Source organism: Manis pentadactyla, chromosome 6, assembly GCF_030020395.1.
Source record: "Manis pentadactyla isolate mManPen7 chromosome 6, mManPen7.hap1, whole genome shotgun sequence".
In the NCBI taxonomy this organism is placed as follows: Eukaryota; Metazoa; Chordata; class Mammalia; order Pholidota; family Manidae; genus Manis; species Manis pentadactyla.
Genome location: NC_080024.1, coordinates 110,965,194 through 110,985,844, shown reverse-complemented (window position 1 = coordinate 110,985,844; position 20,651 = coordinate 110,965,194). Strand labels below are relative to the sequence as shown.

At 40.0% G+C, this 20,651-nt stretch overlaps 1 protein-coding gene across 7 annotated transcripts in view; it reads left to right on the top strand.

Annotated features, from left to right (window-relative positions):
- PTPRM (protein tyrosine phosphatase receptor type M) overlaps window positions 1-20,651 on the top strand; it is an 895,627-nt gene that overhangs the window by 748,650 nt on the left and 126,326 nt on the right. For 4 of the 7 annotated variants that reach the window (XM_057504052.1, XM_057504051.1, XM_036880712.2 and 1 more), the window contains 4 exons: window positions 3,580-3,731; window positions 7,335-7,409; window positions 7,638-7,664; window positions 12,295-12,482. In XM_057504052.1, coding sequence (XP_057360035.1) covers window positions 3,580-3,731; window positions 7,335-7,409; window positions 7,638-7,664; window positions 12,295-12,482 — 442 coding nt within the window. The remainder of the gene's footprint in view (window positions 1-3,579; window positions 3,732-7,334; window positions 7,410-7,637; window positions 7,665-12,294; window positions 12,483-20,651) is intronic. The other 3 variants (XM_036880717.2, XM_036880714.2, XM_036880710.2) reach the window with 1 other exon arrangement.

Sequence of the window (20,651 nt, the reverse complement as noted above, 5' to 3'; positions counted from 1 at the left end):
CTCAGACTTGTCCACACTGAGCTTCCAATCATTCATCAGTTGCAGCTGAGGTTTTCTTACTCTGATGCTGGTTCTCACAGAGATTTCTGCTCATCAGTTTCCACTCTGGTGAGTTCTTGTTCTCTGTATCCACCTGTCTGTGTGTTTTGGCAGCAGCAGTTTGCCCCGTGACCTCAATTATCTGACAAAACTAAGAGTTATTGATTTTCAGTTTGTTCATATTTTCACTTGTTAGACAGAGTGATGACTTCCTTACATACCAGACTTTTCATAAAACCATAAGTCCTTTCTCTAATTTTTTATGATCTAATCTTAGATGTTAGGGACTCCTCTTATATTTTTAACTATAGATTTGAGATTCACACAATCCAAATTTGGAGACTGGAGATTTAAAAATTTCAGATAAACCATTGTTAAAAATCAAAATAAAAAATAAATTTACTTGTGTCTTTAGATAAGATTGCAAAGCAAATTGCCTCCACTTTAAGAATTCCCTGCACAAAATATTTTATTTCATTAAATTCACTAAGTTTTCACTTTAAAAGAAATACAGATCTGAAACACAAAGCCCAAAAGAGGAAGAGAAAACTCCAGGGTATCTATAGTCATTCCCAAGCCTCAACTCTGAATCTAACCTTCCTCAACCATCTGTGATTATGAACTATAGTATTTAGCTGTGTATGAGAACAAATGAAAATCCCAAGCAATGACTCAAAACCTACACAACTGAGTAAGCTACTTTTGATAAGTAGGTTGTAGAAAAACTCTCCTTACTAATACTTTGGCATAATGATTAATTCAGTTAACAAGCATATTGAATTTGTGTAAAACATTGGCTAGGTGCTAGTAAATTAATCCTACTTTTTCAAAGCACAATATTTAGTTATGGGGTGATAGAGTATTCATACTTGAAAGCAGTTTGATGATAATTATAATGTCGCTTGTAAGGAAATGTAAATTAATGAAATAATTTACTGGAGACAACATGTTGTTCTAGAATGATTATCTTTAGGATCAAAGAAATCTGGGATGCAATCCCAGCTCCACCACTTGGACTAATTGCCTAACCTCTGTAAGACTCAGTTCCCTCATCTGTGAAAAAGCAAGAATAGCTCTTATAATATTACTAGAATTAATTGAGATAGCACTTGTGGAGTACTATCAGACAGTAGTTGTGCACTGTATCTTGATTTCCACTCCCATTGCAATACAACTAAGTGCCTGAGTGCTATTATTAATGGAGAACAGAAGTGCCACAACTATGCTTTGTTTGAGCCACATAGTGTTTTAATTTTTTTTTAATTATTTGATAATACTTAAAAATTAAGAATTAAATAGAGTCTGGATTTCTGGTTTCTCCTGAAATTTACAATGTCTGGGACCTCCATGGGGGATTGAGCTGTTGAAGCTGAGTGGCTATTTCCCCTTCCATTTCTCCAGTCCCATGAGCTTACTGGGGCTCTGTTTGATGTGAGCACCTCTCTCAAATCCTTAGTGGTCTTCTTTGTGCTTAAAGAAGATCAGCAATGAAGTGTGTCACTGAAATTGGATCACACATATGGAGGATTAGAAAAGAGAGAGATCTTTTTCAGAGCAAGCTTAGCGTTTATTGGTGCACACATCCTCCCGCCCCCACCACCTTCCATCAACACCACCAGAAGCACATTCACTGTCATTCCTAACCCATCAGGATTAGAGGAATACAAGCAAGGAAAGACAAAGAGGGAAGTCTGGTAAACTTGACAATGCCTTTCAAAAGTAAATATTGAGGCAATTGTCTGCAAAAATCAGTCCAAAGCAAATCAAAGAAATTACAGCAAAAAGGGGATGTTTTGCCTGAATTATGGAGCTAATTATCTCAGCTCTCCAGTTCAGTATTCCTGGGGAGACCTGGCCTAAGAGTGCTTTTCCAATGAGCTGGCAGATGAAGGAGTGGAGAGAAAATGTATCATTGTAACTGCAGCTGTGGAATTTGAGCCTGGTGCTGTCTCTGTCCGGGACACCTGCTGAGAAAATCCAGGCCCAGACTCTGCCTCTCAGAGAGCATATGGTTGGCTGCAAAAAAGGGGGCTCTGATCTGCGCACTGGCAAGAGAGGAACGCCAGGACCCAGAGGAGCCACACTTGCTTACTTTTTAAAGTCTTTACAACTTAAGCACTGTCCTAGAAGTTATACATGATTATCATTTTTCTGCTTAAAAGTGTATCTTTTGTTCAACAACTTTTAGCAATAAAAAGGGCAACTGATTAATAAAACCCTCTGCCTTCAAAGTATGAAATTAAAAGATAACTACAGGCAAGAAAGCATTTGGATTATGTCGCATTTGGAAATGATAATAAAGATTATCCATATGGTCTAATGGTATCAGTGCCTTCCATTACATTAGCAATCACCTAATACGGGGGTGATTTTGATTATGTGGCTCATTTTAAATTCTGCTGTGTCCTAGGTCAGTCAGAGTCAAAATGATTTACTAGAAAGAGCTGCCATTTCCTTTTGTAAATGCTGCTTGATGCTTAGGCAGAGTTAGAATATTGTAGGACATAATATTTTACATATTATGGTACTACGGTCTTCTTAAACCTACATTAGCCTTCTCCCTAAGCATCTCTGATTCTGTTCTTGTCTGGCCTGGGTGCATAAAAAACCCCCCGAAGTAAGAGCTATAAAATTAGTTTAACCCATCTATCTGTATGTCAGTTCCCTTAGGTTTTTATAGTGTCCAGGCATCTGTAACTTTAGATTATGAGCTTTTGGTGGTCAGTGAACAGGATGTGGAGGCCAGAGTTAAACCATGTCTCCAAAAAGAGTTGAGAAATCTCCCTGCTTTCCTCGACCTTTTGGTATTTCTTCCACTGGGGCTGGCAGGGTTGAGGGTGGACACAGGTGCTCATCCTCTGCCAAACTTCCCAGGGAAGATGGAAACTTGAAACTGTTTTAAGTTTGACCAGCTTAGACGGGAACTAAGCTGGGTTCCCTTGAGATTTGGCCCAGTGCCACAATCATCTGAGAATCCAGGACGCGCCCCACCCGGGCCCCTGCAGCCTGAGCTCCTCTGTCCTGTGTGGGCTCTGGGTCCCCCTGCCCCCATGATACACGGTACTTGCCTCCCTCTTGGCCTCGTTTTGTTCTTTAGTTCCACAGCATGCCTTTTAGATTCAGTCTTGGATCACTTCAGTTTTGTTTGGCAAATATTTGCTAGAGGGATCTACTCTTTGACACTGAATATGGCAATGTAGAAAAGAATTTAGTAAAAATTAATAACCAGAAACGTATCAGTAAATAGATCATGATTGCATTGTATTAAGGGTTTTGGCCATTTTAATTTAGCTTATGGTAGGAGAAACAGAAAGCAATGTTTTAAGCCTTTGGTTTTTTGAGGACAGACTGGATGTTTTTCATCTCTGCATCTCTGTGGCTGGTAGAGAACCTGACACCTAGAATGCACCATGAAGCAGTGTTACAGATGAATACAATTCATTCATTAAGAGTTATTCCTGATCACTAGACAATACATACGTCAAGGTCCCATTTTCCAGTCCCATACGCATGTCTATATAATGAACTCCTTGTCCTAAGGAAACTAGCCAAGAAGAGGAAGGAGACGATGAGCAGCACCCGGCAGGAGATGACTGTGATGGTGAACTCCATGGACAAGAGCTACGCAGAGCAGGGCACAAACTGCGACGAGGCGTTCTCCTTCATGGACACGCACAATCTGAACGGGAGATGTAAGTGCACGGAGTCCTTGCCTTCTGCTTCGTCTCTCTGGGTTTCCAGGATTCTAGGTAGTCCTAGGAGATTAAAGACAAACTCCCTCAGTGTACCCTGTTGGTTTCTCCAGTCCCTTTTAATGATCCTGTGATCTTCTCTTTGGATCGTGGGTTGCTTAGGAGAGATGATATCACAGAGGTGACGGGATCAGGTGAGAGAGTGCAGAAAGCACAGGCAAGTTCCTGTAGAGACTCCAAGAGCAGTGACATGAAAGCTTTCCTCCGCTTGGAGAGGAAGGCACCTGCTTCTCATCATCCATTTTGTTTAGATCCTATTTGTAAGCCGGCCAGGTGTGGAATTACACAAGGGAAGCCTGTTATAAAACAGTTCACTAAATGGCAGTAACAAGTTAATTGTTTATTTGTTTAGCTGACAGGTTCTGCCTTTATTATAGGGCTATTAGTGGCAATTAATAAATTAAACCGTATTTCCACTTCACAAGTCTTACATTTCACACCAGGTGGGTAAACTGAGCTCAGTGAATACCTTCCCATTCTGACACCTGTGATCCAGGTACAAGGCATGATTCTAGGAAGCTAACCATTAGATTGATTATATGAAATAGAAAATGAGCAGTTGTCATGTCACTGGTGATCTTCTCAGAGACCAGAAGTAAATCCTGCAGTGCATGCCTGATTCTGTAGTGCATGGCCCCGCCAGGTTCCAAGTCAGAGCTTTGTCTACCATGTGAAATCCATGAGCGCAGACTGCCACTGACACTGGCTGCATAACCCGGAGAGCAGACAGCATGAGGATGGACCAAAGCGCAGCCACCTCTCTTAATAATACGAGCGGGGGAGAGGGCTGATCACAGGGGCGACTGTGTGCTTGTGCCTTGTCTCCCCAGCTGACCTGTCCTTTTTCTGCAGCTCTCCCCAACCCTCTCCTCCTCTCTCCAGTCACTATGTGGTCCGCACACGTGCCTTCTCCTGTTTTGCCTCTCTCCTGCATTCAGCAGGGCTTCATAGAGCTCAGGGGCTTGCTTCGTGATGTGTGTGGTGGCTACAGTTGTCCACCTCTTTCTTTTGCTGCATTTATTTCTTCTGCATGCACAGCTGACCCAGGGGAGCAGGCAGTCAGCAGACACGGCTTTCACCCTCCGGGCAGCCCAGCATGCCTCAGCCCTGGTCACTGCTCTTTGCCCTTTCAATTCGTTTGCAGTGGAGGGAACAGAATCTGTAGTGCTTCATCTACTACAACCCACATCCCATTTTTTTCATAGAGTTTTCTCTGCTTTTTTATATTAAATGTTATATTTTTCAATAAATAAAAATATGTACCTACAATGCATTTGATTGCCAAAATAGAGCAACTTACAATGCATTTGTGTGGGATGGGAGGGGCAAAGTCCTTCCCATAACAGACAAGGTTAACATTTTTGTAATAGTTTCAAAGTTATTTCTTGAATGTTATTACGAAAGGAACCACACAGATATATGTTCTCACTTCACAGGATAACCCTTTAATGTTCCAAATTTTCTATTTCATGGTGAAATTCCTTACAAATAAATTTACAGGGCATTATCTGCCCAAAGAGCAGAAACCTGTTAATAGTTTCTAGACTTTTGAAGTTGGAACAACAGGGGATATTCGCCCCTGGATGGAAATTTACTTTGGCAGTTACTTTTTAAAAAGTAGAAATCCAAAAATGCACAGGCAAAGGGGACTACCGCAGGTGCCGGCATCAGCTTCCATGGCTCATCTGCCAGTAGTATTTATTTTTTGCCTCCATCAATAAGGCCAGTTGAGGAAACACTGCATTTGAGGAAACACCCACTCTGAACAATGAGTAGATATCATCAAACCCCATCAGTCGAGAGTGACGCTAATGGTAAACATTCACATTCTACTCTCTTCATGCCTTCAAACTAAGAGAGCAGTTAGTAAGGGAGGAAACTTGCAGGAAACTCATTCTTAAGTCACAAGCCTTCCGGCCCAAACTTCAAGTGTGGGTATGCTTGAGATCTTTTAGGGTTGAGAGATAAGTAGCTTTTAGAAATGAGACAGTGAAAAAAAGTGGGATTGCACAATTTCAAAACAAGCACGAACACATCAGTGAGAGTGGGGAATAATCTGTCCACCAAAGCAAATGGGAGTTGGCTTTTATCGTCTCTAATATGTCATACAAAGAGGAAAAACAGATATGTGTAGTAAGAAAGGGTTTAATTTTTATATTAAAAGACAAAAGCATTTAAAGTAACTCATATTTTTTCAAAAGGTAAAATTAGCACAGTTGTTGTGTATCTGCTTTTTGCACATTTTTACCAATGACATAAAAGTGTCTGCAGCTAATAGGTGTTATTTGTACTGACCCTAGTATGTTCTGTAGGTACTCAGGTGTTTTGTTCTTATTTTCATCAGTTGCTCTCTTTTTTTCCTTGCAGCTTACCATAAATATGCATTATAAATACAATACTTCTCTATTTTAGAAAATATCTTATAAATGACAAGTAGCCTCAGTCCTGGCTCATGTTCTGTCATTTATTGAGTCTACACTTTAAAAATATAATCACTGGAGAAAGCACTGTCCTAAGGGCACTGCTCCTGGAGATCTAAAAGATATTAGCATGTGACCAGAATAAGATAACATACAATATGCACAGGAACTTGGTGGTGCTTCCCATCATACAGTGATGTGATTGGGCACTAGTGTCCTAATCAGGAACTTAGCGTCAAATAAATCATAGAACTACACTGAAGAATGAAGATTTAGACTTACATTTAACCAACTTGAGCACTCAAGCTCATTCAAAACATTTATTTTTGCACTTGAATGAAATTAAAGTATTTTTAAAGCACTAATCAATTAAGATGTTGAATAGAGTTAACAAACTGCTTTAAAAATGGGAAATATCCACTTTCAATGGAATCAGATAAATTGGATGGGATTGATTTTCCCACTTAATAATAGGGAGTTGCAGAAGGTATAACAGTTCAATCCTGAATGTTTCAGAGGATTATCAAAGAAAAATAAGCATTTTTATAACGATTAAAAGACTAGTAGAACAATATGTAGGCATATAGCTTTCACCTTAAATGTAGCATACTTGAAACATCACCTTTATTTTTCATAAACCAGGTCATAGCATTGTGGAAAGTTCTCTGTATATCCAAAAAAATATGTGGAAGGAGAGACTTAACAAACATCAAATCATTGATACTTAGAATATTCTCCAAAAGCTATGTGTAGATACATTCTTATACTCTTAAGTTGTGAAAAATCATCTCAGCATGATACAAAAATTCTCCAAGCAAAAGCTAAGGAGTCAAAATAGAAGTTCAACGAATTTCTCGATTCAAAATGATGGTTGTGATTATGGGGTTTTTCTTGATTTGTCAGGGATGGGAATCTTAAGTGATAAAAGGTGTGTGTCCTCTATATATACACATAATTCCCAGAGACAACATGGAAAGATAGTGTGACTCTGAAGATATCAGTAAATTTCTGACATTTTGTCAAATGCACATCAGGCATGGTGTCCCCGTAAGTGGCCTCACAGTGCCACATTTTGGGGTATTGCTACTTTATGACTGCTGACCAACCATTCTCTTACTTACAGCTGTCTCTTCACCATCGTCCTTTACAATGAAAACGAATACACTGAGCACATCGGTGCCAAATTCCTATTACCCAGGTAACGGATTTTTCCATTGCTTCATCTCTTCATTAGCCCTTAGCCATCAGAATCAATCAGTGCTCACTTTATTATCCATGATGCTGTAGGAGCTTAATATGTTTGATGTGTTGTAACCAAATGCTTTCTGTGGCTTTCTACAGGAAAATTGGGGGGCCTTTCATCAATCATTTACTGTTCTTTCTCTTTTTACTTTCTCTGCATTGACCTGCTTATGATGTATGACAGACCCATTTGTGCCAACTGCAATTTTAGGTGAGAACATTTCCCTTTATCACAGTATATTGCAGGAGTAATTTAGAAAGTCAGCGGCCACTCTGTAGAAGACTGGAGTTTTAATTCTGTATGATACAGTGATTGTAAGCAACACACAGAGGTGGTGGGTAGCCTGGGGTGGGGGCAAGGGGTGTGCATAGGTAATCAAAAGGTTTTTCTCTGGTCTCCATTGATAAGAAGGGTTTGCCACATGTATGTTGCAAATGATACCAAAAAGTTCAAACAAACAATCCCGGCTCCAATATTTTCCCTTTCTATGCTCAGAATTTAAAGTCAGGTGTGATCCCAGGGAAAAACACAGCATGTCATCACTCAGCTGTGTACTTCTAAGAGCTGAATTCTGTCCAATGTGGCAGTCATAAAAGTGTAAATAGCTTCTTATTATTTTCACTTATTGCTGAGCATTAAAAACTTCCATTTCAAAAATAACATTTTTCTAATTATGCCAAATGTTTTGCAGAAAAATGATCACAGTAGAGTTCGGGCCCCCTACCCCTCCTCAGAGCACCCCCAGCAATCCAAAGTGCCTGTCACACAGTGGAATTTCAAAAGAGCTCATGTTCTCAACTGCGAAATGACAAGATGGCACTTTATATAATCACATGGTTTATTATGTGTCAGCTGTCACTAGAAATGAAATAAAATACCAGCCCTGTGGGGCAAAATGCATTGAAAATATGAAATGTTCCCAGCAGGGACTTAAAGAAAAAAATTCTGTTTGTCCAGTGTGAGAAGGGTGAGGAAAAATGGCATTACCCGGCTATGACACCCAAACAGGCATGAGCTGCTTTTGCATTTGAGATGCATAAATAACCCGAGTGTATCACGGCCGCGTTCTCTTCCTACTACTAACCTTACTGAAAAGGAGCACAACACAAATGACTTGAAGGTACATCACAACTCATCGTAGCAAGAGCTCCATCCTCAGCTGTTGGACTTCTGCTTCTGAATTCTCTTAACAAGGCTTATATCTTTGCAACATACTTTTTCCCCCTGTGTTTCTCTTTTCTCTAAGTTGCTATGATTTTTGTACAGAGGGTGATTTTTTTTCTTTATGGTGTTTTCTGGGGTTAAGCACGTTTTTTGCCTGAATTTAAAATGAATTCAGACAGAAGTTTAAGAACAGACATAAATCAGAATTTTTGAATTTGGATAATTTTGAGGGCTAACAAAGCGCCCTCCTTTTCATGCCAGCCATGAGGGAAAGGAGGGTGAATTTTTATTCTTTCCCTAAATGAAGGGGCACAGGCTAATCTTAGACACCCGAACAATGTATTCTACATGCAGCTGATATTTGCAGAATCTTTTGATAGGTGAAGATTTGTAATTTCTTTGTGTGCTGTGGCATTCACTCCACGGTTCTGACCCTGGGGTAGCCGTGAGTGGGGAGGGCTGAAGCAGGCATTGTCAGAGGGAACAAAATGGGCAGATTTCACAGTAGGATTAAGATAAGCTTATTAAACAAATATCATTTTTTAAAGTTGCTTCTTTGTTATTATGAACACTAATGACATCTTTTAAAGTTAGTTAGGCTTCTTTACTAAGGGGAAGTCACTTGAACAGATAATTCAGGTAGCAAAAGTAATGCACATTGTGAAAAATACATCAGCCAGATCCGTGGTTATCGTGTCTAGCTTATATATGAACCAGCATAAGAAATGGTGGTGTTTGGGAACTGTTCCTTCTGCTTTCGGGGTTGGAGGGGGCAATGTGAATCTATATATATGGCATAGTAAGGATTAGCAAAGCTGTCACTTGAACCAATGGAAAGAAGATAAGCTGTATGTCTATTCTGGCACTGTTTGGGACTAGAACCAGTATAATTTACGTTAAGACAAGAAGACTTGGAGCTTGGCACACTTGAATCCTCCGGTACCTCCGCCTTCCTTTCATTCCCACATGCAAAGATACCAACCTTAATGTGGAGAGCTCCAGTGTGCCTTTACATCATTTTCTTGCAAAAACGATGGTAGACAGATGGTAGATAGAACCTCCCCCACCTCAAAAACAGCATTCATTTCAATTCCAGATTTTTTGACTGGTTTTTGTTGAAAATTCAAGATAGTTTATTAAAGAATATAGGTATAATTAATTAGCAGTTGTGAGAAAACCATCAGAACTGTTGGTGAGAAGCTTTATTTCTGATTTCCTCTTAGGTACTATTTTCAATTTTAAAAATTATTGGTGGGTAATTTTAACAAATATAGGAGATTAATGACAAGTGATATATTTTATCAGTAATCATTCCCTTTAAGAAGCCAGAAGAAACTGATTAACCACTAATTTTGGTGGAATCAAGAATTTCTAATAGTGTAGGTGACCCAGTTTTATAACATATCACATGTGAAACTTTCTGTTACCTCTTCAAAATCTGTGTACTAGATAATAGCTTTCTTTTCTTATATGGCCTCAGTACTGTTTAAGAGCTTTTAAAACATGTACACACTGGTAATGAGGCTGAGATGTCATAATGCAGCAGGAGATAATACGTACAATGGTGACAGTGGTGCAGCTCTGTGGCATTAAAACTCCCAAGAATGCCTAGCCCTGGGATCTGAGCACTGCCAGGGTGCAATGTACCCACAAGAAAGGCCTGAATGATTCATTTAGGAGAAGTTTAGAAGGTCAGTCCACAATGGAGGGCATTTAATTATGTTCATCCCAAAAGGTACAAAACTGAGAGAATGAGAGGCACAGGAGGGAAACTAATTAATGTTCCATTACTTTAGTATAAAGAGCAGAACTTCCTGCTGGAGTAGTTAAAAGCTCAGCGGATTCAGTACTTCAGCAAAGATCTTGTACCCTACTTTATGAGCATGGCAGTTGCCACCAAGCAAATCTGATGTGAAAATTTCCTGGTTGATTTGGGACTATTCTAATAAAATGGGAACATATAAATTGCTGAATTTCAAAGCAAATCCAAATGAAAAAAAAATCATAAAATCAACTTACCACCCTTTTTTATTTTGTCTTTGTGTCTTTAGCCACCTTGTAGTGATCCAGGTGCCATTTCAGCAACAGCGACATAGCTGCACTCTCGTGTACCACCTTTCATACCATGCATCCAGGTGCTTTGCAATGCAGATAGAAGCAAGGTTTCAAAACCAGGCCTGGCTAACCAAGCGCCCTTGCACTAAATTTCCTTTGGAGAGGAACATCTCAGTTAAAAAAAAACCAAAAATCCCATAGCTGAATTCCCTATTGGTAAACAATCTGGTAATTTTCTTAAAAAAATTTAGCATTCCTTTCTTATATGTCTTAATTATTTATGCCTGAAATCAATTTTGATATAACATTCTCATTTTAAGTGAACTTAGCATTATATTTTGATGAGATACATCCTCAGTCATTAAACAGCTACAGGGATTCAGCATTATAAAGAGTTAACCTGTAGAATGTAGAACTCTTAATCTATTAGCACTTTCCTGCATAAGACTGTTTTTAATGGCTACAATTTTGCAGTTCATTAATCTAATTAACTAGTAGTCTTCCATTAAAATCTAGCCTCTTTAGGCTTATTTGACCAAATTTTGACATTAATTTTGTAGTACAATTTGGTTGACTTGTTCAAGATATATTTAAATAAGAAAAGGTGTCAAATACAAATAAGACTTTATTTAGTCATTACTTGGTTCATGGCGGATGAAAAGCAATCATGATACTATTTAACCTCCTTTCTGTTATTAAGTGCTTAAATTAAACACCTCCATTGTAACATGATGGGAGAATTGAGGCTTTACCCTCTGACCACCTATGAATAGAAAATTTAACTGTAAAATTAAAGCACAAAATAAAAGCTACCTGTGATTATTCACGCAGTACTATTGCTTATGCCCTGTTTCCTTTTTCTCCTCCTCTTTTCTCCTGATATGTATCTTCTTAAAAGTGCCAATAAATGGTAAGTTCCCCATTCGCCCCATGGAAAAGGTGTGGAGGGAATGGGAATGTGTGTCTTATCTGTAGATCTGACAAAGCCAGCTGGTTCTGCTGTGTGTTGGCCTGCATGTTCGCTCTTGTAGAACATTCCATGTGTGATGTGTTGGTCCACAGTATTTTGTCAAGCTTTCTGACTACTGGAGCATGCAAAGTGACTCATCAGACCAAGTTCCCTTTTCTTTTTCTGCTCTCCTTGGCGTTCATGTATCAAGTCCACATTTTCATTGCTCGCTTTACAAGCCAAACCATTCTGTACACTTTTACTTTGCTCACAGAACATTTGTTCATAGTTTATTTACTTCATCATACAAACTTGTTAACTAATCTTTGGAAGAATACAAGACTGGTTCCGCACCAGGCCTTGATGAAGTTTCAGGCTGAAACTTCTATAAGCTTTAGCACCCCCAGGCTAAAGGGTTCTTACCAACTAGCTTTGTGAAAGCAATATATCGTTTGGACTGCTTTGTAAAAACAAGATTTCTGCCTCATTCCTATCAGTATTGCCAATCCCATTAAAATTTCTAAACATTTAACCCTTCTTTTTTGCTGGGCCATCATAGGGGTCCCTGCAGCCGTAGGTGCGGGGATAGCAGCAGCAGCTTCTTGGCATCCTCAGGCTCCTGCGGGGAACCCACCAGCGCCCCTCACTTTCTCCGTTGGCCTTCTTTCCCAGATGAGACCCACACCATGGCCAGTGACAACAGCAGCTTGGTGCAGTCCCACACCTACAAGAAGCGAGAGACGGCCGACGTGCCCTACCAGACCGGGCAGCTCCACCCCGCCATCCGGGTGGCAGACCTGCTTCAACACATCACGCAGATGAAGTGTGCCGAGGGCTACGGCTTCAAGGAGGAATACGAGGTGAGCACGAGCTCTCTACCAGGCTTCTGCTCAGCCTCGCTGGGCACGATGCCAGCTACTCGGCTCACAACTCAGGCAGCCAGCCAGTGGGCACCCGTAGGGCTGCCAGGAAGGACCAGGTTGATGGTCCATGGATCCATTTCCATCTGGCTGTGAGACTTATTACCCAGGAAGCTCACGTAAGTTAAATGGAAAACAGGAGGGTCTCTTCACCTCCTCCCTTATTCCGTATAAGTATGCAATGAAAACAGGCTCTCTTCCCCATTCTCGATCACCTTTCTTGACTTTTCCTGTAATTATGATGTTCAATCCTAATAATTTTGTAGTAGTTATTTCAGAAAGAAACTGTCCACTTAAAACAATGATAGACCCACCGGTGATGTCGTGTGGTGGAGATTAGACTGAAAAATGTCACGGCTGTGACAGCTGCCGTCGTCCTGCCAGCACAGATCACAAGTCCTCGTCCTGAGACCTGGTGCCGACAGGGCATTTCCAGGGACAGAGATATTCTCTTACCATACATAAAGTGTAGGGCTCCCTCGTTTCATAGCCTCTGCGTTAGCTAATTCTGTTGGAAAATCATTCAAGAATTGCGGGAAATTAATTAATTTGAAGAAGTCCGATTCAAAGAAGGATACCAGCACGTGTGGGGGGTGGGGCGGAGATAGGAGTTTGGATTTCTCTTTTATCATTATTAAATAAGATCAGTTCACAGTTATTGGTGAGGATAAAGTAGCAGCATGTTTACAGTAAAAATAGGATTATATAGATAAGTGGCTTTTTAAACCTTAGAATGCATTTCTGGTGCGATATTTATTTAACTAGCTCACAGCTGGGAAACATCTTGTGTCAAATTAGAGTAGTTTTAAAATTAGTTCCCACCACCTCCATGTTCTACAGGTTTCAACTCTGCTTCTTTCTCCTCTTGGGGACACACTCATGATACTTCAATTTCATGCCCCACATGCTGTATTGTCTTGGGTTTAGCTCCATTTCCGAGCTTAATCACCAAAGATCCATTCCACTGCTATACTGCTTTTAAGACTAGGTCTCTGGTCCAGCCAGATAAATAGGCAGGTACTACTTTGGTCTGCTGATGTGCACATCCTCATTATGTTGCCAATGACCTGCGTTTAGAGGACTGCAAAACCAGGAAAGGTAACACAAACCAGGCCTCAGGAGTTTGAGTCAAGTCCGAAAATACATTTTCAGATAGAGTTCTGCATGTTAGCAACCCTGGAATTCTTAGATTTGCCTTTACCAATTTAACTTATAATTCACTGACATTGATGGCCTTCGCATATTTCTTCATGTACATTTAAAGGCTAGCTTAGGCATTAATAGGATTAAGAGTAAGACTTTCAAAAGCATTAATATCTTATGAAAGATAAAATTAGGTTATTGAGACAAAATAAACCTAATGAATAGAGATGATGTCTTAGTTGTATCTAATATTTTGAATGCAAATGTTGCTCAAATGTTTATTAAAGATGTTAGTGTCAAAGAGGTTATTTTAGGCTCAAACAGTAATACATAAAATAACCTCAGTCCGATTTTCATGACTATTTAAAAATACCTACCCTAAGACTTCTTTAACACTATAGACGATGCATATTTGAAAGTATGTGAAAAGTTATTTCCCATTCATATCTCCTGAAGAAACATGACTTGTAAGTGTAAACTGTAACAGTTCATACTCATCTTAAGCATTTTAAAATTGATAATTCATTAAGAATTGTTAGACTCTGAAATAAAATGTTGTATTCATGATTTACATTTCAAAAAACTTTTCTTTAGTCTAACTATTCAGTGGATCAGAGAGAACTGCTTACAACATATATGTGTATCCGATCACCACATTGTGCCCCTTAAACTTACATAATGTTGTATGTCAATTATATCTCAATAAACTTTGGGGTTGGAAGAGAGTAAATACTTTTAAACACCAAAACCATTATCAGTTTTTTTTTTTTTAAGAAGGTAAGATGAAGGAAGGGAATAAAATGAGAGAAGATATATACTAGAGAGGAAGGCAGGCACACGTAGGCAGTTGCTGTTGGTAAACTGGGAAATGGAACATTCCCATAGAAATAGGCCTAGCACTCCACAGGTGTCAGATTATGAGTACCCCCACCTCCACCGGAAGTGTCCCACCCGAAACTCAAGTCCAGCGCTCTCCCTCCTTTCCTGAATGTGTCGCTGTATCACATGCCCAAATCTTTTCTGGAGGCACAGCCACGCTTTAGGGAATTAATAGGACAGTGAAAGGCCCAGGCTACAGTTACTCTGCTTTACTTTCTCTAACCTCAGGAAATTTTTATTCCAATGTGAATCTGGAAAATGTTTAAGCAGTTATTTTTTAAATGTTCATTTGGCTTGTAGAACTCTAACCAAACGTACTTTCTGAAATTGTGCTGAGAAGTATGCATCCTTTCCTTTGATCCACACTGAAAGTCAGGAGTGTTGTGGCTGCCTGGTGTAGCACCAGCTAGTAAAAGAGAAAAATACCAGCTTACAGTGAGATCCAAAAGAGGACGTTCACATCGTGTTGTTTGCAGGGAAACTGTGTCATTTTCCAGTTTCAGTACATCTTGGTCATCTCTTGTGTTTGGTGCTCTGAGGATGGAGTGAGCCAGTCACTTTATAGAAAGGGCCCAGTCCATTTATGCTTCCTTTATAGGTAAGAGTGATTCCCTTAACATGCATCATATACCATCAAAGTTCCCACTGAAAAGTAACTTGAGTAAGTAGATAGGTTTGATTCTATAAATGAAGAGTTTGAGAACTGAGAAATTAACTATTTTTAAATATATACTGCCACCTTTTTTTCATATCTAAGTTAGGAAGGTCCTAAGAATGGTGTAACTGTAGACCACAGAAAATTCTTGAAAAAAAATCTTCTACTGGTGTCTTTGGCAAGGTCAAATTTGGGGGAAAGTTTGATTTGACAAGTTGCACTCATTAATTAATTCACCAGAGAGTACTAAGCACTTGCTGTGAACCTGACCCTGCTGGGTGCCCTGCCTTCAGGAAGCTCACCCAGCAGGAGTAGGCAGCCACATGGCAATGGCAGTGTGTGCATCTGGTTAGACCCACAGGAGACATTCCAGTGGTGCCTGGAAGGCCAGTGGGGGCACCTGAACAGCCTGGCGTGCAAGTCTGGGCAAGAGTGACTTTCTCCTTGAAGACTGAGTGAGAGCTGGCCAGAGAAGGTGTAAGAGGGTGCATTCCAGGCAGACACAAAAGCAAGAGAATGGAGCACGCCAGAATATGGTGGCAGGGCAGCATGCCTGAACCCCCGGAGGGGCGGTGACCCAGGCAGTCAGGGCTCTGATCATGAAAGAGCCTCATGTGTCCCCCCCAAGAAGCTTGAATATCATTCTGGAAGCCCTGGGAAGAGAAGAGGACTTGGGTGACATGAGTCTAATTTCTGTCCTTGGATGGAGATCTATTTATCATGAACAGCTTAATTTTTAAACATTATTTGTACAAGGCACACAGCAATTGCTCAAAAGAGAATAATCAACACCCAAGAAAGGGGAGAGGAATAATGTGTTTCCTGAAAAAGTGTAATATGAACTGCATTGCTCTATGCCCATTGAAAAATGTTGTGGAATGCTTGGCTTCAGGACTTGTTGAAGCAATGAATTACTCCAATACTCAAGCAGTTCTGGGAACAAAATGTCAAGAAAGCCTCTGTTTGCTGCTGTGACTCGGTGTAATCATCCAGGTGGTCTTCTTGGTTTCTTCAGTCCATATATATTGGGAAAAACCAGCCACCTAGATTGTAAAGTATTTTGAAATAGTGACATTCTCTGTGTTGACACTGTTTCAACCAATTCATTTTATCTTTTTCAAGGCAGAAATTTCTGAAAATTGGCATAAACACTGGAAGGATTCATTACAGCTCAAGTAACCAACAGCAGTGTGTCCAAACAAAAGGGAGAACGTGGTCAGGATGAGACAGAACAGCACTCAGTGCAAATTTTACATCTGATTTTCTTCTAACAAGATCGTCATATGGCATATTTCACCAGGGAAATAGGATAATTTGATTCAAAAGAAACCCAGACATGAATCACAATAAAAAAGTAAACATGCTGAATTGAACAGAAAGTGGCATGTTGTCATCAGAGGGTAGATCAGAGATCTCAGGAGAAGGACCAAGCAGAAAGGGAAAATTTGTTTATATTACTGCAAAAGAGGAGTTGTTTCTTCTTCCCAGCAAGCAAAGGGCCCTCTATGCTAAACCTTTGGGAAAAATCTGTGAGTTTACGAGAAATGGAGAAAAGACATAGTTGTACACAAGAGGAACAGTGTAGGACTGAGCCATTCTGCCCATGCAGACTTCTGGGCGTTTATGTCCTGGAGTCAAAAAGGAAGATTTGCCATGACAGCACAGCTCCACCCTGACCCAGTAGGCCCGTCCCAGACACAGGTATTCTGTGCACGTGTCACTTACTGCTCCAGCAACCTTACAGCTGTCACTGCTCCATATGCCACAGGCTGCGAGGTGGGAAGTGCTGACCCTGCAGGTCCGGAGAGTCAATTTCTCCCCCTCTGAAGTTCCCAAAAAGCCCTCCTTAGTCTTCACTTTTTGAACTGATCCTAAATTCCTTTGGGGATCCAAGAAGAAAGACATTAACCTTAAGTAGGAAAACAATCATGTAATTTAAAAGAATATGTTTTGCTATCATCATAAAATTAAGATAAAGAAAGGACACCAATTTAAAACTACTCGCAGATAGGGCATCTGGAAAAACACAGATGGCTCTATTTCATTAGCTAATAATCAATATTGCTCTGGGGCACAAAAATTTATTTTCCAATTACCAAAGCTGAAACTTATAAACCTAAGTAACCCGTGAAACCTACTCTTTAAAAAACATATTTGTATTTGTGTGTGTGTGTGTGTGTGTGTGTACACACACACATTTAAAAAAGCATTCCTTAGCCCACTTCCCACTTGAATTTCTGCTACATATTTCTCCAGGGTACAAACACTGGTGATTAGTTTTATACTTGAACATGGAGATTGGTTTTTAGCTCAGTTTAAACTGGGGAATTGAAGCCTTTATGCCAAAATCTTCAGGCTTAAGTACAACAATAGGCATTTTTTCTGAGGAACCTGGGTTTTTCTTTAAACATGTCTGTTACCTTGTAGCTCCTTTTAAGTTTTCTTTTTTAATGTATGGATTGTATATTCACCCCTCTCATCCCTCCCCATTTTCTAAATGAAATAACTTTTTGAAATGCAAACACAATGTTGTAGTTGATGCCTTTGTCTATACTGGACAATGTTGTGGCAAGTAATGAAAGAATTATTAATATGTCTCACTTGACCTCCAAAATCTGTTTTTCATTTTCTTGCCTCCCACCTTGAGGAAACCAGAGAAACCCAAAAGAAAACCCCCTCCTCTCTGCAGAGGCTGCAGTAATAGTTCCCCATTCAGATGCCCTTAGACGGGGCAGGCCCTTAGCTGGCAAGACCGGCCACGCATCCTTAGGAGCGCTGGCAGCAGAGCTCGGGAGAGCACCGGGGTGTGGAAGGGTGCAGGGATGGGGGGTACCTGTCTCCCACTTGTCAAAGGTTAGTTGGTAGAGGAGAACTGTACATAGCTCTAGAAAAGTTTTAAAAGGCTTGCTCAGCAGCCCATTTGCAGGTGTTTGAAAACAGAGCCAGGGCAGGTGGAATAAAAGGTACTTTAGGTTACTTTGCTGATAAAACCATTGCCTGGCACAGCTGGTTCCTTGCTTCTGCTAGCAATCTGGGGGGAGGCAGCCCCTTCCGGCTCACCTCCAGCCCACACTTTTCAGATGTGCTTTTCAGTTCTCATTTCATATTCTGAGGCACCAGCTGAGTCAATCAATTGCCACAATCAGCGCAGGTTATTTTCTATTCCACAAGACACAAAACAAAACCATTGAAAGCTAAGATGGGGAGTTGGGACAGCTCTGGCAAGCTCTAGCAATACATTAAGAATCACAACAGCTGTGCCTCCATTGACTGTAGCAGCCAAGTGAGTTTTGACATGTTTTTTCCTTTAATTATTATGGTGATGCTGAGCCAGGGCCACATAAAAATGATAAAAATTTATAACTGAAATTTTGAGGTTGCTTCAAGCTATTTGAAGCAAGTCAAGTGTTTGTGTTTATGGACACTTTCTTAATAAATAAAAGTTCCTGCAGATTTTTAAATAACTCAATAGAGAGGACTGACTTTACTGTGAAATACTTAGTTTATTTTTTTCTAAACTACAAATATAAAAGCATCTGCTTTATTTGTTGCATGCTGCATTTTGTCCTGCCTGCTTTCAGGACCTCTTACGTGCTAGCTGACTTTTCAATCCTGTTCCCTTTTGCCCGTGCCTCTGATAATATGTACAAGCTCAAACTTTAGAAAATTTTATTTAAAATATTGTTTCCTCTGACTCGCCATCCTACCTCTCATGATAGTTCATGGCAGTAGACATTTACCTATTTGTTTGAAGCACCTCTGGTCAACTGTCTGGTTTCCATTTTGAAACAGGTTATCAGAATTTTCTTTTCTACCTGGAAGAAGTTAAGTACTTTTCCCATTTGTTAACATGCTTTTAGTGTCAGGTATTACAGGTCCCAGCCCAGAAGAAGCTGCAAATGTGCCTGCATCCTTAGCTCTTGCTGATCTCATGTGCATCTGATATCAGTTGGATGGTGTCACAGCCCCCTAACTTGGTCTAACTAGCGTCAGCTCAGTTGTCATCATCCCACCCCCTCCCTCACACCCACTTCATCAGTCACATGTCTTAACTACTTCCCCCGTCCATTTTCAGTTCCATCCCTTCCTCTCCCATCCCAACACCTGGCCCCCATCTCTTGCCTGGGCCTTTTTGAGAGTCCCTCAAATCCTCTCTTCATATTTAGTCTCCCCCCTTCAAATCTACCCTCCACTCTATATCCAGTTTACTTTGTAAAACACAAATGTTTTGTTTAATGCTCAAAAATCTGCTGTGTATTCTTTCCAAACATAAGAAACTCCTTAGAATAGTATACTTCATCCTCCATGACTCTTTGACCCCAGCCTGTATTTCAGCCTTTAATTTAAACTGCATCTGCTTTCCACTGTGTACCTTATGCTCTAGTTCTTCTGAATGAATCCCTGTCTCTCGTATTCCAAGCACCTTCGTGTCTCTGGGCTGTGCATGTTGTGGCCTCTGCCTAGGACCTCCAGCTCCTTCACTTGCCAGATTCCTTCAGACCCAACTCAGATGTTACCTCCTTCTGAAGCATTCCCTGATCTCCCAGTCAGAAACTAGTCCCTCCTCAGTCTCATAACTCTGGGTTTCAATAACAGAGTAGGCAACATATTAATTGATAATACAGTGAGAAGTATATCAATTGATCATACAATGGGCAGTATAGTAACTGGTAATATACTAAGCTCTATATCAATTGATTGATTTAATAGGTATTTGACAAACACCTCTAAATGTAAGTTACTTTGTATTTGCTAAATTAACTTCTTTGTATTTAAACAGATATACCCCTTGAAGGGAAAATGGAATGAAAGATAGTTACAATTGCATTAAAAAGAATAACATACCTAGGAATAAACCTAACCAAGGAGATGAAAGACCAGTACTCTGAAAACTCTAAAACACTGATGAAATAAATTAAAGAAGGCACAAATAAATGCAAATCTATCCCATGCTCAGGGATAGGAAGAATTAATATTGTCAAAATCCTGACCAAGCAACTACAGATTCAGTACAATCCCTATCAAAATACCAATTGCGTTTTTCAATGAACTAGAGCAAATAATCCTAAAATTAATAGAACCACAAAAGACCCTGAATAGCCAAAGCAATCTTGAGAAAGAAGAACAAAGCTAGGGGTGTTAATGCTTCCTGAGTTCAAGCTATACTACACATCTACAGTAATAATCAAAACAGTACGGTACTGCCACAAGAACAGACCCATAGACACTGGAACAGAATAGAGAACCCAGAAATAAACCCATGCATATACAGTCAATTAATAAATGATAAAGGAGCCATGAATATACAATGGGAAAAAGACAGTCTCTTCAATAAATGGTGTTGGGAAAACTGGTTTTGGGAAAGCTAAATGCAAGAGAATGAAATTGGATTACTGTCTATCTTCATACACAAAAGTAAACTCAAAATGGAT